This window comes from Colius striatus, chromosome 10 (assembly GCF_028858725.1).
Source record: "Colius striatus isolate bColStr4 chromosome 10, bColStr4.1.hap1, whole genome shotgun sequence".
NCBI classification, from domain to species: domain Eukaryota; kingdom Metazoa; phylum Chordata; class Aves; order Coliiformes; family Coliidae; genus Colius; species Colius striatus.
The window spans coordinates 17,413,212-17,428,153 of record NC_084768.1 but is presented as its reverse complement, the minus strand read 5'-3'; the positions used below and the strand labels follow the sequence as shown (position 1 = coordinate 17,428,153).

Sequence of the window (14,942 nt, the reverse complement as noted above, 5' to 3'; positions counted from 1 at the left end):
GTATTTTCAGAATAGAATGCATATTTAGTTGAAATTTATTCAGTAAACTTGCAAAACATCTAAATTATTCTAATTTATGTTTGAGGATTATTGGAACACGGCAAGAATAGCTGTGTGGTGTTAGTGCATTAGCTTTATGGTGTGCTAGTTCTGACTTAGGTGTGGCATGCACTGTCAGTCTCTTTACTGGAATCTCTTGAAAAAGCCTTTCTAGCGAAGAAGCTGTTTAAATGTACTTGAAGGAATACTTTTAGTACAGTACAGCTATTAGTAGTTATTAATCTTTGCTATTTTTTCTTGAGCTGTGGTGGTATTAAGTTTCTTTCCACTAGTTTAGTTTATGTAGAGCAAAGGAGTAAACGAGCCAGATGCTTATGGTATCAGTGAAAGCTGTAGTACATTTTATGTGGTTACTGTACCCCACTGGTGAAATTTCACTCTAGTAACTCTGTTTTCGTATAATGTAAATTGCAGTCGTTTCAGACTCTGGAAGTTTTTTATTCATGTATAAGTGAGTAACAAGATTTGGTTTGCATTCTGCTTTGCTGTGCCTCAACCTAAACTGGGAATTGCTCAGAAAAGACTTGCATAGTCATTCGACTAGCCTGTCGCTCATCATATCTGAGTTTGCCAGCAGGTATACGGAGAATTGTGAAGCATTTACTTCATTCATTTACATTTACTTCAGTCATCAATGGGAAGCTATCTGGGACAAATGCAGTCTTCCAAACCATGACTAAAGAAAGAAGCAAGATGTGCTAGGTCGGTGTTGAGGTTGGTGTGTTTATACATACTGGTCTGTTCGAGTAGAGGTGAGTGACAAGCCCAACATGCATTTTGTCTAGTGGCATATACAGGATTTCCAATTCATGTGATGTTATGGTGTCTGTGGTGCTTGCAGCTGTAGTATACAACTTCAACCTTTAAGTCCATTCGCTTTTATTATTTGTTTGTATGCAAATTTCATCCGTTCATTAACCTAAAGAACTGTCCCTGATGTTGCAAAGAAGTTTGAAAAAATTAGCAACATAAATTTTTTTAACTCAGATGCAGAATAAAAGTTACTTCTGTTTCAGTCTTTCAAGCCAGTCATCTTTTTTTTTTTTGACTACACAGAAGATTAGAGACTTAAGTCTAAATCTGGACACTGCATATTTTTCTTCTTGAAGGTACTTGAGTAAGGATGGGAGATTTCGGTCAGGAGACTTGTGTGCCTTGTGTTGCATTTTCAGTGCAGAACTGTAGATATTTTAAGTAGAATATATTTTTAGAGAACTTGTATAAGCAGTGAAGCTACTCTTGAATTCACTTAACTGTATTTCAGGTGTGAGGGTGGAACATGGAGGTGCAGAGGGTGTACGTTTACCAGAAAACTGGCTAGAAAGTGAAAACCTTAATGTAAAGCCATAGGAGTGAAAGCCGGAATAAATGTTTTCCCTGCTGGGAGGAAGAGCTGGCTATTGGTTGGTGCTGATCCTGAGCTCCCTTTCAGTCACCTGTTCCTCTGCTGCTGGTTAGTGGGTGTATGCACTCCAGTCCTCCTTCACTGCATGTTGCTTGGCAGCATCTGTTGGTTTCTTAGGTCTCATTTTCTGTGGTGATGTGCTGCCTGCTTAACAAATTGTGTTTGATGCCTGGGAAGCCCCAAGGAGTCTGTCTATCAGTATTTCCAAAGTAAAAGTTAAGTAACTTGCTGGTCTGGATGAGCTTCTGAAGGGTAACAGTAAAACTACCCATAAAAGGTAACTAGCCACTCTGCTAATTGAGTTACAGAGTGGGAACTTCACCTCAAAACGTACCCTGTAGGAACTTAATTCCCATTGACTAGCAGTGAATAGATGCCTGAATAGATTGAAAGCATTGTGGTTTTAGTCTGAAATTTAAACTGAAACTTAATATCAGTTGATCAACCTCTTTCCATGAGAGAGCTGGTGCTGGTGCTTTGTTCTTCCAGCTCTTTTTCTTGGAAAAGCAGTTTTTGGGTTTTTTTTTCTCATTTGAACTGTTTCTTTACTGTTTTCACTCTACTTGGTGTGATGATGGTGTAAAGAACTGCATTGGATGGTATCACAGCCAAAGGAATTCCGTGCAGGGCTTTGGACAGAACCTTCAAATTTCAAGAAAATTTGTTTTATTTTGTATGTGGCTGCCTCATTACAATGAACAACAAAGCAATTTTAAAATAAAGTTCGGTAGTCACTGTTTGGTCATCTCTTTGTACCTATCAACCTTTAAAACCTGCTGCCTTTGTACATTTCAAATGTGGCTTTGTGTTCTTTGATTTGTAATGTACCTTCTGCAGCCACTCGTAGTATTTATTTTAGATGTTTCTTTGATAGCACTTTGTATGTTTTAGATTTGAATCTCCTCTGTAAAACTGGATTTATGTCTCTAATGTGGAAGTGTCTACAGTCAGGAGAAGCGTAATGATAAAGTTCAAGTAGACAGAGGTATCTTCTGTGTATACAGTAATTGATTACTGAATAAAATTTTGGGGGAGATGCTTAGTAATTTCAGCTTTTTGATCATAAGAATAGCTGTGTTTATGCTTGAATGCCTCTTTACATTATCTTCTGTGCTGGTTTTGACTGGCATAGGGTTACTTTTCTGTACAGTAACTAGTATGGGTCTGTGTTTTGGATTGGTGCTGGAGAGAGTGGATAACAGGGATGTTTTCATTATTGCTGAGGAAGGCTTACACAGAGTCAAAGCCTTTTCTGCCTTTCACACCACTCCACCAGTGAGTAGGCTGAGGGTACACAGGAACTTGAGAGGGGACACAAGACAGGACAGTGACCCCATCTGAGCAAAGGGATATTTCAGACCATATGATACCATGCTCAGTATATGAAACTGGGGGAAGGAGAGGAAAGTTTGGAGTTACGACCTTTGTCTTCTCAAGTAACCATTAGGCTTGATGGAGCCCTGCTTCCTGGAGATGGCTGAACACCTGCTTCCAATGGGAAGCAGTGAATTAATCTCTTTTGTCCTTTCTTATCCCAGAGCTTTTAACTAGCTGTACTGGCATCATTCTGCCTGTGCCGTAAGGGGACCATAACCTATCTGTTCCCTGAGGTCACTTCAGGAGGAGAGGATTTCATAAACAACACAGGTATAAGAAACAGTCTTCGCTAAGAGAAAGAAGCTACATGACGCATTTTAACAGTTTTATTGTCAGTCTGAGTTTATCCTATCTGTGGCTTTTTCATCTCTTTTTATATGGGGACTTTCAAAAGACATGCTGGTTGTGACTGATTCTAAGGATCAAGCTTCTTTTGCATGTCTGTTCCATGGGAATATGATTTCTGTGCATATTAAGTAGAATATTAATACACATATACTTATATATACCTTAAAATCTGTAGATAGAGACAAATTGGAAGTTTACATGTTTTTTATCCCTTTATCTGAGACTTTTTACTCCAGCCACCTGCTCTTAACTCATTTTTCTTTTGTTCTCAAAAATGCACTGGAAAAAAATGAGTAGATTATTTTAATCCATGCTAATATTTTTCTGCTGTGGGATGTATCTTAAAAATAGATTCTTTAAAAAGTGTTATTTGCTGCCATTAGTGCCATGTTAGATTTGAGAGACTCCCACTATATAGGTGGCTAGTAGGACATGCTAGGTGACTAGAATTTCACACAGAAGACAATTCAACAAACTTGCCTTCCAGTCTTTCTAAGGCAGCAAAACATTTGCTTGCTTTAGAGATTGCTGGTTTAAATTAACATATGCTTTGTGGTAAAGTTAGTTTCTATGTAGAGCTTCTGTGGGTGGCAAATCTTGGTTCTTTTTCTTTGCTTAGCTTAGTAGCTCTATTTAGACCATCATTAGATGTCTCTTAGAACTGATGCAGACATGTTTGTAGATGCTCATTTCTGGCATCCACAGACTGTATTTTTATAAGATGCGTCTGTGAGATGTTCTAAAATGGCTTTCTTCTGTCATCCTTCTGTCATCTTCTTCACCTGACATATCTAGTAGTGTTTTGGAAAGACTTCTTAGGCTTTAAAGTTGAGGGATTTGAGGAATGATGGAACTACCAAAACCTGCTTTGCTACAGCTTTGTTTCATGACAAAGACCTTTGGTGTCAAGGAGCAAAACTCATTTTAATTTTTTGTTTAGTGGCGATAACAATGCTCCTCTACAGATTGTCTAGTGCCTCAGGGATCAGCTTGTACTACAGTGTTTTTTTGTGAGGTGATAGGTGCAGAAGAGATGGTGATTAAAAGATTTTTCTTCTCATACTCAACCACCTACCTTCACAGAATTTATAGAATCAGTGCAAACTTTGCATTGCATACACTCTTTCAAGTTCTGCTGAGATCATGAGAGCCCAAAATCCTAGAGATGGAGAAGAAAAATGGGAAGGGAAATGTGAATTAGCCTGACTTTTAAGGAAATAAAATTTAGTGTAGGTCTTTTTCAAGAATGAGTTGCAGTGAGATCTACCCAGAACTCTTTGAAGATCTGGAAAGCTTCTATTCTTGTAGGTTGTAGAGCCATGACTGATGTACATGAAACAAGTTCAAAAGCCCCCAAAATATTTCCTGCCATTTTCAGCCTTCCTAGCAAGAATGTACTTGACAATGAACGCTGCTTCAAATTGCTCTTGGGGGTAGAGGTAAATCATGACCTTTTTTTATTAGCTAGTTTGATTTGACAGAGGTTTTTGCTGTTTAGTATTGCTGGAGGTTTTTGAAACTTGTTTTCATGTCGTATTAGCTTGTCTAGTGCTGAAGCTATTAAGAATTCTTAATGGTGGGATAAATGTCTAAAATATGGAGTTTTTAAAATAAAAATCAGACCTGAAAACCTCAGTCTCAGAATGACTCTTTGGACACTAGAAAGTTGTAAATTAGATGTCATAAACGAGAGTGTTAGTTATTGTGTAATGGTTATAAACAGATCCATATCAGACAAGTAAAGTCAATATATTTATTTCTAATATATTTGTTAATATAATATGTTAATATATTTCTAATATATTTGTTAATTTTGTGCAGCCTTCTCTGTATATAGCCATGTATTCAATGATTGCAATACATTTTTGAATATTTAAATAACAGGGTTCTTTGATAATGGTTTACCAATAAAGCATGAAGAAGGCTTTTGGGGATTCTGAGTACATTGAATCCCATATCCCATGTTTCATTGTTTTAAATTTGCTTTGTTTTTCTGTAAATAGTGTAAATTAGTCTCTTCTGAAGATCAGATAGGTTTGGGGTGGGGTTTTTGTGAGAATTTAGTATCTAGCTGGAGATTATGGTTAGGTTTTATGATTAGGAGACCTCTTCAGTGAAGTTCTGGAATCTAAAGATGCCAGACTTACAGTTGAACCTTTCTATCTGATTGTTTTAATGCATGTTATTTATCAAGTTTTGAGCACAAGGCTTGTGAAGTGATGGAGAATTCACTTTTGAAATTAATAACACTGAATTTGAGAATGTTTGACTTTTAACATCAGTCAAGCATGGGGCAAAAAAGCTTAATTTTTTTTCAAATCTATTTAATTCCAAAACTTACCAGAACCACATTCTTCATTGTGCCAGAAACAAAGCTATTCTAAGTGGAGTTACGGCTGGATACAAATGACGAATCTGTAGATGATGTATTTTTGCTCCTTAATCGTTTTCTGTCGTGTGCTTAAAATAGAATATGAAAAGTCTTTCTGGATTTGTTTCTTATTTTCTGTTTTGAGAGAGATGCTAGTGTGTCTCAATCTGGAATAAATTCTCATTTAGTATTTTGTATGATGTTTCCCAGTTCTCAGATGGACATTTGAGGCATTGAGAGTTGAAGATTGTAGCAGATTTGAGTCTGGAATGCTGTGTCTTGCGTCATTGCAGCTCATCCTTCTTCAAATTTAGTCAATATATCCCTTGGAGTGAAGATGTCAGGGATCAGGTATCTTAGCTGTGTTGAATAGGGAATGTGGGAATTACTCTAGTATTTACTTAATAGTTTTAAGACTTCAGAAATCCTGGGTAGCTAATATACAGGTTACCTGTGATAACCGATTGTGTGCTTGTGGGCTAAATAACCTCTTTTGTCTAGAGCTTTTAAAATACAGCCTGAGAATTTTTCAAGTAGTCATCTTGACTTAGATCAGCTTGGATGGGACATCTGAAAAACACAGGGAATAATCTTTCTCCCAGAGGTGAGGACATTGATGGGAAGACTGTAATATAGAGAATACAGTTATTTCCGATGACAGTAGCAAGAGTTGGTCTGTCTCTGCCAAAAACTGTAGGTAAAGCACCTACGTTGCTACCTGAACATTTATAAACCTCTCTTCTCTTTTCCATGCCTTTCTGTAGTTTTTCACTGGGGCAACAAGCTGTCATAGATTACAAGGAATTTTTTTCCTTTCTTGTGTGTATGTAAATGTTTTTTCATCTGTATAATAAAACTACTAAGTACTGAAATGGACATGATGGGAGTGAAGGAACAAAATCAGTCAAGAATTGTGAAGTTAAGTTGTTAGATAAACTTAGAATCATTTTGACTGGACAAGACCTTTAAGATCATTGAGTCTAGAACTTCTTACTGTTCCAGCCCTCACAAGTAACCTCAAAAAATGTAATAATTTCTTCCTTATTTAATCACATAAGAACTTTTTTCCAAAGAGGAGACAAGATTTTTTCTAGTCTGTAGTTAATCCTAATGAAGCACGGTGCAAAGTTTGCAGACATATTAACTAGTATCACTGTGTTCTAAGCATGTAATCTTGGGGAATCCTGAAATAGAGGAGCCAAGATAGTGGAAAAAGTCTGTATGCAAATAGGTGGATTTGTTTGGGGTTTTATTATGGTGCTAAAAATATGATTCTACGGTCTAAGTACTGCATTATGTTTGCTCATCTACCAACTATAAGTATCTAAGAGGATGGAAGTAAATATTCCTCAACAGAGACTGGGATATCTAGAATTTGTGGCAAATTTCTGTACACATGCTTCTGAGTTGATTGCAGGATCTAAATGACCAAACCAGCTGCAGTCTGGAAAAATAGTCTGGTACAGAAATTACAGTGATAAATTTAACCTTGAACTCTTAAGGCCACAGTGAAGGTCAGTTAACTTATTATATAACACTAGAGAGCAGCTGAAAGGTAAACTTTGCTCCAGAATTCTGGGAGCATTATGTCTTCTGTAATTATGCATAATAGCAACTGTAGTCATTCAAAATGAACCACCGACTTGCTTAAATTTCTTAGTAGTGCATTGAACTCTGCCAACTGCTGTTAAATACTTGTACTGTTGCCTGTCCTTCTGTTCACTGTCATGGTGGTTATTTCATTCTACTAAGTAATTCTGACATTTTTTTATATGTTGCTACTGTTCAGAGGTATATAGCTGTCTCATGTTCTTACTCATGTGACAGTGAGTAAACCTAGTGAACAGCAGCACTTGGCTTTTAAGGATTTGTCTAATAGAATTGAGACTAAAAGCTACCTTACTGGTAACAACAAATGATAAAAATATCAGGGCAAATTGGGAATCACTTGGTGAGTATAGTACTTGCCAACCTATTGTATACACAAATGAAGTATGTCCCATGATAAAATACCTTCACACAGTACTTTGGAGGGATTGATTTCAATATTTCTGTGTAAGAATGTAGCATCTACAAGTAGAAGTTTGAGTGAAAAGGCAAAGGTCTTGGAACTGGATACAGCTCAACATTTTATTTCATATGGCTTGAAACCACGCAATTATCTCTTTTATAACTGTCAGATGGCATTGGGTGCTTATTTAATGTGGGACCTGGCAGGTTTCTTTGTAGAGGGCCAGATGGGCTCTTCAGCAGGAGCATGTGTCATCCCTGGCTTGAGTACCTGGTCTAAAGTCTTAATTTAGCAAGTATATCTTCTTTGATAACCAGTATCAGGTCTAAACTGAGTTAAATACAATTGCTGACTGGTCTTACTTAAACCTGCACTGTGGTGCTTGATTTATTTTCTGCAATTCAGATTACTGAGGAATGTGCAGTATTGTTCAGTTTAAAGTGTTCTGTTTCTTTTTCTTTGTAGTGTAACTTTATAAAAAACTTGTTGAACAGTATGAATTTTAACTTTTTTAAAGGCATAAAGCTCAGCTGTAGTGAGCAAGCCAAGTTTTGTAAATTTGACATTAAAAAATTATACATTAAAAAGCATTATTGAGGAACTGGATCACTGTCTTCTGTTCTTTAAGCTACCAAATGTTCTAGAAAAAACAATTGTTATCATTAAGATCAGTCCAAGTATGAATTCTGTCTTATTCTGCAAAGAAGAGTTATGATTAATATCCTCTATATTTGATATCTACCAGAGGTACAGACTTTGGAAAGTATGACAGAAACTCAACATTATCTTAAACTATCCTTAAACTGCCTTCTGCACTGCCTGCATCTGTTATGGTTTCACGCCTTCTCTGAATTGGGGAGGCAATAAATTACCCAAGTTATCCTTTTTTGTTGTTCTTTTTTCTCAAGTTCTAGATTATTCACCTTTGTGAAACTACATGTTTACAAAATCTGGGGCTGGGATGAATCTTGGGCTGAGAATTAAAACTGTGTATGTGTTCTCACTTGAAAGTGCTGTGCAAGTGTAGCTAAGAATTAAGTAATTACAGTGTGTTACTTGATAGGGTTATATGCACACCTGAAAGCTTGGTTGCCACCTATGCATTCCTGGTAATTATCAGCCCAATACTTACTCCTCTGATTGGTGATCCAGGATGAATGTGGTGGACTCTTTATCGTAAATACAAGTCTGGGAGCAGAGAGCAACAGGAGAATTGAAGAGCATTCATAGACATTTTACTGAAGACCTTGTGATAAACTGAGTTTCCTCATTGAAGAGGAGGCTAATGCAGGGCCTAGTGCCCGATTTAGACTCCTGCTTGATAAACTAGTCTGCCTGGATCCAGGTTTCTAGACTAGCTGAAAGCAGTTGTGTTGCTATGAATAATAATGGGCAAAGCTTGACATGTTTTTGAATTGCAAATAAGTATTTGGGCTGCTGTGAACAGTGAATTGTTGCTTGAAATCCACTTGACTCTAAATTCCTGTATTAGGCAGACTTTTTTCTCCCCTGTGCCTATAATGATGTTTGAATAGTGAGCTGTGGCTTCCAGTGAAATTGGAACCTCAATATGTAGTTTTTTGGACAGATAATGAATGACCTAATGGCCATATCTGAAATCTCTTATGGTTACGTGGTCCAGTTGGTGAGCTGAGTTCAGCCTCCTTCCATCCTGTATTCCATGTTTTGAATTATGCAAGGCATGGCTGTTTGTGTCACATGTGCATTTGAAATGTCCAAAGGCTGACTACTTTGGCAAAAAAAAGATGCTAGGGGATGTATTTTCCTTGAGAGAGGAGAGAATATACTTCTCAGCCATGTGTGAAATCCTGTGTGAAGCTGAAGACTGTGCCCTTTGCAACAGTCTGTATGGTTTGTAATGGTATTGTATCTGGCCCAACTCCTACTGAGGCTGGACTATTCCAAGGTTATTTGCCATCTTCATTTCTTAGTCTTGTCAGTTGTGGGTTGTAAATTCAGGTAGAAGGCAGAGGATTAGGGGAATGTTATTGTTCTTGTATAAATGAAAACTTCCCTGATCTTTTGACATTGGTTAATGTCTGTCGTGACCAAGTGTGTGCATTACTGTTTGGACTACTTGTCCATGCAGACTCTTTAATACATGAGTGTCTTGCACGTCAATCAAGTTCCTTCTGAAGGTCTTCTGAGGCTCTTGAGTTTGATCTGGGATTTGTTGATCACTGAAAGGTCGCAGGAGGATGTACAGCTTACATAGAAACATATTTTTTAAATATTGAATGGAGTAGTGGGGATTTTCGGATGATGTTAAGGTAAATGGACCATATAATAATGTTCTCTTAAGGAAGATGTTGTGTGATGATAAGCAGCAACTAAAGTTCTTTCAAAGAATTTCTAGTGAAATGTCAGTGATAATTACTGGGTTATTTTTCTCAAGACCTCCTGTTCTGGGGGAAGGAGGGAGGAGAGGGATGGTCTGCCCTAACAGTCATGTAATTTACTGCTGCAAGAAGGATAGTGCAGGTCTTGGTTTAAGGAATGCTTCATCCTCCATGTCTGAACATACTGTAGTTTTTATAAAGAAAACTTCTGACTCAGTATTATTTCATTTTTATAGCTGCCGAGTTCATTATTATTTTAATTGGGAAGAGAAATTCCATAAGTACTGTATTCCAGTTAATAGTATCTCAGCACTTGGCTTCAGGAGTGGGTGAAGTTATTGAGCTTTCCTGGTAGGAACTAGCTGCTGGTGGAAGCTTTGCATGATTTTTTTGTGTGTGTGTGAGACCAATATTTACCACTTCTGCAGGATTTGATAGTAATTAAATGCTGACCCTCCTGATGGTGTGATATTAAATTGTTGAGATGGAAATAATTTTAGATTACACAGTGTTATATAAGGCTACAGATTTCTGGGACTGATTGCATGCTGAAATGAAACAGCGCTAATAGTGTTCATTATGCTGTATGCTTTTGTCCTGTGAGCTCTGTCTTGGGTATATCCAAATTACTTTACTTTTGTGGTGTTTTCATTTTCAGGCGAATTTTGAGGGGTGAGCGGGAGGTACCAGACTCGATGATTTTCCATCGAAATGTCGGAAAAGTCAGGCCAGAGTACAAAAGCAAAGGATGGAAAAACGAAGTATGCAACACTCAGTCTGTTTAACACTTACAAGGGAAAGTCACTGGAAACTCAAAAAACCACAGGTAGGTGAACTGACTTTAGTTTTGCATCATTATTGTAGTACTAATTAAGAGTGCAAAGTATATGAGCAGTTAATCCCAGCAAGGGTTTTTTTTAACTGCTTGGTACAGCAGTTAAGTGGAAGAATTGTGGACAGAAGTCTCTATCAGTTTCGGGTTAGCTGTAAACTGGGGTATCGGTTCAGGGAGATGGCATTTGGAGTCTAGTAGAAAGCAGAATGTAGGTAAATATTACAGCTGTAGTCTCCATTTGTTATCAGCAGATTCAGATTCAGAAAATAGTTGCTGTACTGGTGATGTTTCATTAACAAAAAAGCAATGCTCACTTTCAGTTCAGATGTTTTGTCTGTTTTGCAGACAAACACTGGGTGAAACTTATACTGAAGTTTCAAGTAAGACCACTGTGGACCTGCTTTTTCATGCTTGATTGGATTGAGAACTGGGAGGGGGAGTGGCACTCAAATCCTTAATTTGAGTTTATATACTTGCCTAAAGTGTGAAAAGTGAAAGAGGGGAAGTACATTTAAACTTTGTTAAAGTTTACTGCAATATTGTTTTTGGAAGTTGAAACTAAGATGCTTGTAATGATACAACATGCCTAGGGTAGTAACTTGCACTTGTTGACCTTAGTTGGTTGGGTGGCAGATCCAATGTTGCATTAGCTTCATACTGCTTTTTCAATACTTGTGGTCTAGAGTAAATGCCATTTGTAGGAATGTTTTTGCAAGAGTAGCATTTGCCAACTGAAACTGGTGGCATAAAAGAAATGGACCGGAGCCAGATGGGTATTCCCGTCAAGGTACATTAAACCTCAAAAGGATGCTTAATAACCAATAAAGGTTAACTTTCTATCTAATTTTCTGTCACTGAGCATTGCGTATAAAGGTGGGGCTGTATATCCTTTACAGTCTCAGTAATAGGTTAACCATACTGACACACTATTCAAAAAGTACACAAGTTCCACCAAACCAGTTATTTGTAGTCCTCAATTTTTAAACTAAATTATAAAGAAGTTTAACATTCTTATGTTTTGTGAGTTTCTTGAAGAAGATTCTTCTTGATTTATGTAGCTGTGCTTGAACACTATCTGCTAAACAGCATTGTTAACTTGCACTTCATTTTGGCACACAGTTGCTGCACGCCATGGATTACAAAGCCTTGGAAAAGTTGCTGTTTCAAGGAGGATGCCTCCCCCAGCTAACCTCCCTAGTCTCAAAGCAGAAAACAAAGGCAATGACCCTAATGTGAACATTGTGCCTAAAGATGGCACAGGATGGGCTTCAAAACAAGAACAGCATGAAGAAGAAAAGTAAGTGACTAGTGAAATGAGGTTTGTTTTGCTGTGCCATTTCCCTCAAGTTTTAAAAAAACTAGGCCAGGCAAGACTTAGGAAGAAATTGACTAGACTTGGCTGTCCTCGATAGCTACCAGAGAGGAAGTAGCACTGCTGTTAGTTTTTGTAATTTGAAAATCTGATTTTAATTGAAACCACAAAAAAAAATCCACACACATATACTCTTAAAAGCAGTGTGCTTATAAATTCCATGTGAGGAGGGAGTGTTTCCTTTAGCCACCTGAAATGGCTACCTTTGTGTAAGTTTTGATGACTGCTTAAAGGAAGTACTGTAGCACGTTTTTCCAAGATCAATTTAATCTTAGAATTCTCTTGAAGGTCTAGACCTTTAGGTACACAGCAACTAAATTAATAACTTTAGGATTCCTGAGAGTATGCAAAAACCTTGTTTAATTTGCACTTTATTTGTTTAGTATGTTGTACATTCCATGGACTTAGATGTTTTATGTTAAAGTTGACACTATTGTTTCACACTCCCCCATGCATGATATAAACAAGACAAAAGTGATGGAGAAGCACTGCTCTATACTGTATATAGTACTGTTTCCCTTGCTCAGCACAGTTTCATCTGCTAAATTTCTTTCACATTTGTAGTTGAGATCAGATAAGAAAATAGATGCTTAAACTTTTCAGCAATCTGATTAGGAAGTATTTTGAAGCAATGTTTTTCCTTGTAAACTTAAGATAGGACGTGATTCTCACTACAAAGGTAGAAGACTAGAAGAAGGTTTTATATGTTTATTCTTTGACATAATGTTCTGAAACACACTCGAAGATAGGGATATTGATACTATGTTTCTAACACTTGTGAAAGCAAAAGATGATTAAAGGTTTTCTTCTTGCTGTCCCCTTGTCTCTCTCTATACTTTCCTGCATTTGCATTTTTGACATCTGTCTGAAAAGCTGTTAGACTTCAGAAATGTGCGTTGTATTTAGTTTTGTATTTTAAACATACAAACCTACAGATTTACAAATTTCTGTCCAGTCCCAGTATGGGACTTTAACAGCATCTTTCTGTACTTAAGGGTCACTTAGACCTTGTCTAGGTAAATCTGTGTTGGGCCAGTAGCTTGTCTAAAACTTTTATCTTCAACTTTGTCTGCCTTTCCATAGTCTGCTGTGTATATTCCGGTAGCTGATGTTGTGTTTAGAAAGAGATTAATAGCTATCTCTTATCTGCAACTGGAAGATGTTTGCATTTTTGTTTTCATGTGCATTATCCTGATAAAAGCCTCAAAGGCCTCATACAAATAAAACTAGTTGGACGAGAGACTAGTTCCCAGGAGCAAGTATGCTGAGGTCACAAGTAAATTCTCCTGAATTAAGATGATTCTTGTAACTACTGCTCCATATTTCTCCAATATTTCAACATACTTATAAATGCTGCAGTTTACATGTAAAGTGTTTTGGTATTGCTCTTGCAAATGTTGTGGATAAAGACAGCATCTTGGTATCAGCTTGCTTTAGTTTAATTCTTTTTCTGTTGTATCATTTTGGAGTTTCCATGAGTTGGTTGCTGCTGTGATAATGAGTTTTTCTTCTACTATTTTCCCAAGTTGTCACCGTTTCTTACGGATATCTCCTCAGTCTCTTTTTTTTCCTTGATAGTACAGCCTGTTATGTATTGGCTTGGCTGTAACCAAACTGAGTTCTTTGCTTTTTTAAATGATACATCTATAGGTACAGTGTTTAGATAACTCAAATTGCAAATGGACTCAGCTTTCAAAGAGTAGAACTGCAAGAAATAAACTTTGAAGGAGCTTGTTCTTTATTTCACTTTTGTGTGACAAAGTTCAGCTGTGTAAGTTCCAGCTTTCCCAGTCTGTTTAGAAAATGTGCAGCTGTAAGAAAAAACAGCTAAGTGGAAACAGAAGGTTTTTTTCTGTGTGATGTTTACTTCTGCATCATTTCCGAGACTATCAGGTAGTGCTTTGTCCTGATTGCCACAGAATCCAAATGAAACTGACCTCTCTGTACCAGTCTCCAGAAATGTAGGACTACTTTAGATCCATTTAAAGTATTTCCAAATGTTTATTGCTAGTTAACTGGTATGATAATGCACTAGTTACCTCTTTATTGCTACAATAAAGTGATTCTAGACTATGGAATTTGCCCTGTAATTCCTGTTTAATCAACAGTTGCTACTAATGAGCTAGAGGTCTTGACTTGTAGATGGTAATGCTTTGGAATCTTAAGTTATCAGAATATGCAGATTTCAGAAATAGCTGTTCTTGAAAGAAATTAAACAGCACCACTGAATCTGTGGACTAGAAAGATGTTCTAGAACATCCCTGTTTTTTGCATTGGATAAAATGAGTGCTTATGTCTGCCTCTACATTGCTAGGACAGGGAAATTGAGACTTAGTAGACTTCTAGGCTTTAGTTCACGGTACCCATAAATTTTTAATATCTTCATCTTTCCGTATCGCTTCCTTTTACTTCATAATTTCTGACATGTATTTACCTTCTTTCTCTCAGTTCATGGTGGTCTTTAAATTCTTTTCTCCACTAGCTTCTGAGATGAGAGAACACTATTCCCTCCCATGGTTGTAGCCTTTTTGTTGATTGTCGAATATGCTACTTCAAAAGTAGTAACTAATCATGCCTGACTACATCTCTTAATCATTTTCATTTATTCCTCTACACTTTAGGAAATCTACTCTTGAAAGAATTAGCTAATTGAATCCAATTTTATCTGTTACTATAACAGCTCCTTTTATAAAAGAAAATGCTTTTTCTGCAGCAAAATAGTTAAGAGATTCTCGAGCTGCATAGCTACCTCATCATTCATTTGTTTTGCGGTAGTAATCCTGATGATCTGCACTCACTCACA

General features: G+C 37.1%; 1 protein-coding gene across 13 annotated transcripts in view; it reads left to right on the top strand.

Annotated features, from left to right (window-relative positions):
* Positions 1-14,942, top strand: part of PRRC2C (proline rich coiled-coil 2C) — a 73,209-nt gene that overhangs the window by 7,646 nt on the left and 50,621 nt on the right. For all 13 annotated transcript variants that reach the window (XM_062003762.1, XM_062003758.1, XM_062003764.1 and 10 more), the window contains exons 2-3: positions 10,591-10,758; positions 11,887-12,064. In XM_062003762.1, the coding sequence (XP_061859746.1) occupies positions 10,644-10,758; positions 11,887-12,064 (293 nt within the window). In that variant the 5' untranslated portion in view covers positions 10,591-10,643. The remainder of the gene's footprint in view (positions 1-10,590; positions 10,759-11,886; positions 12,065-14,942) is intronic.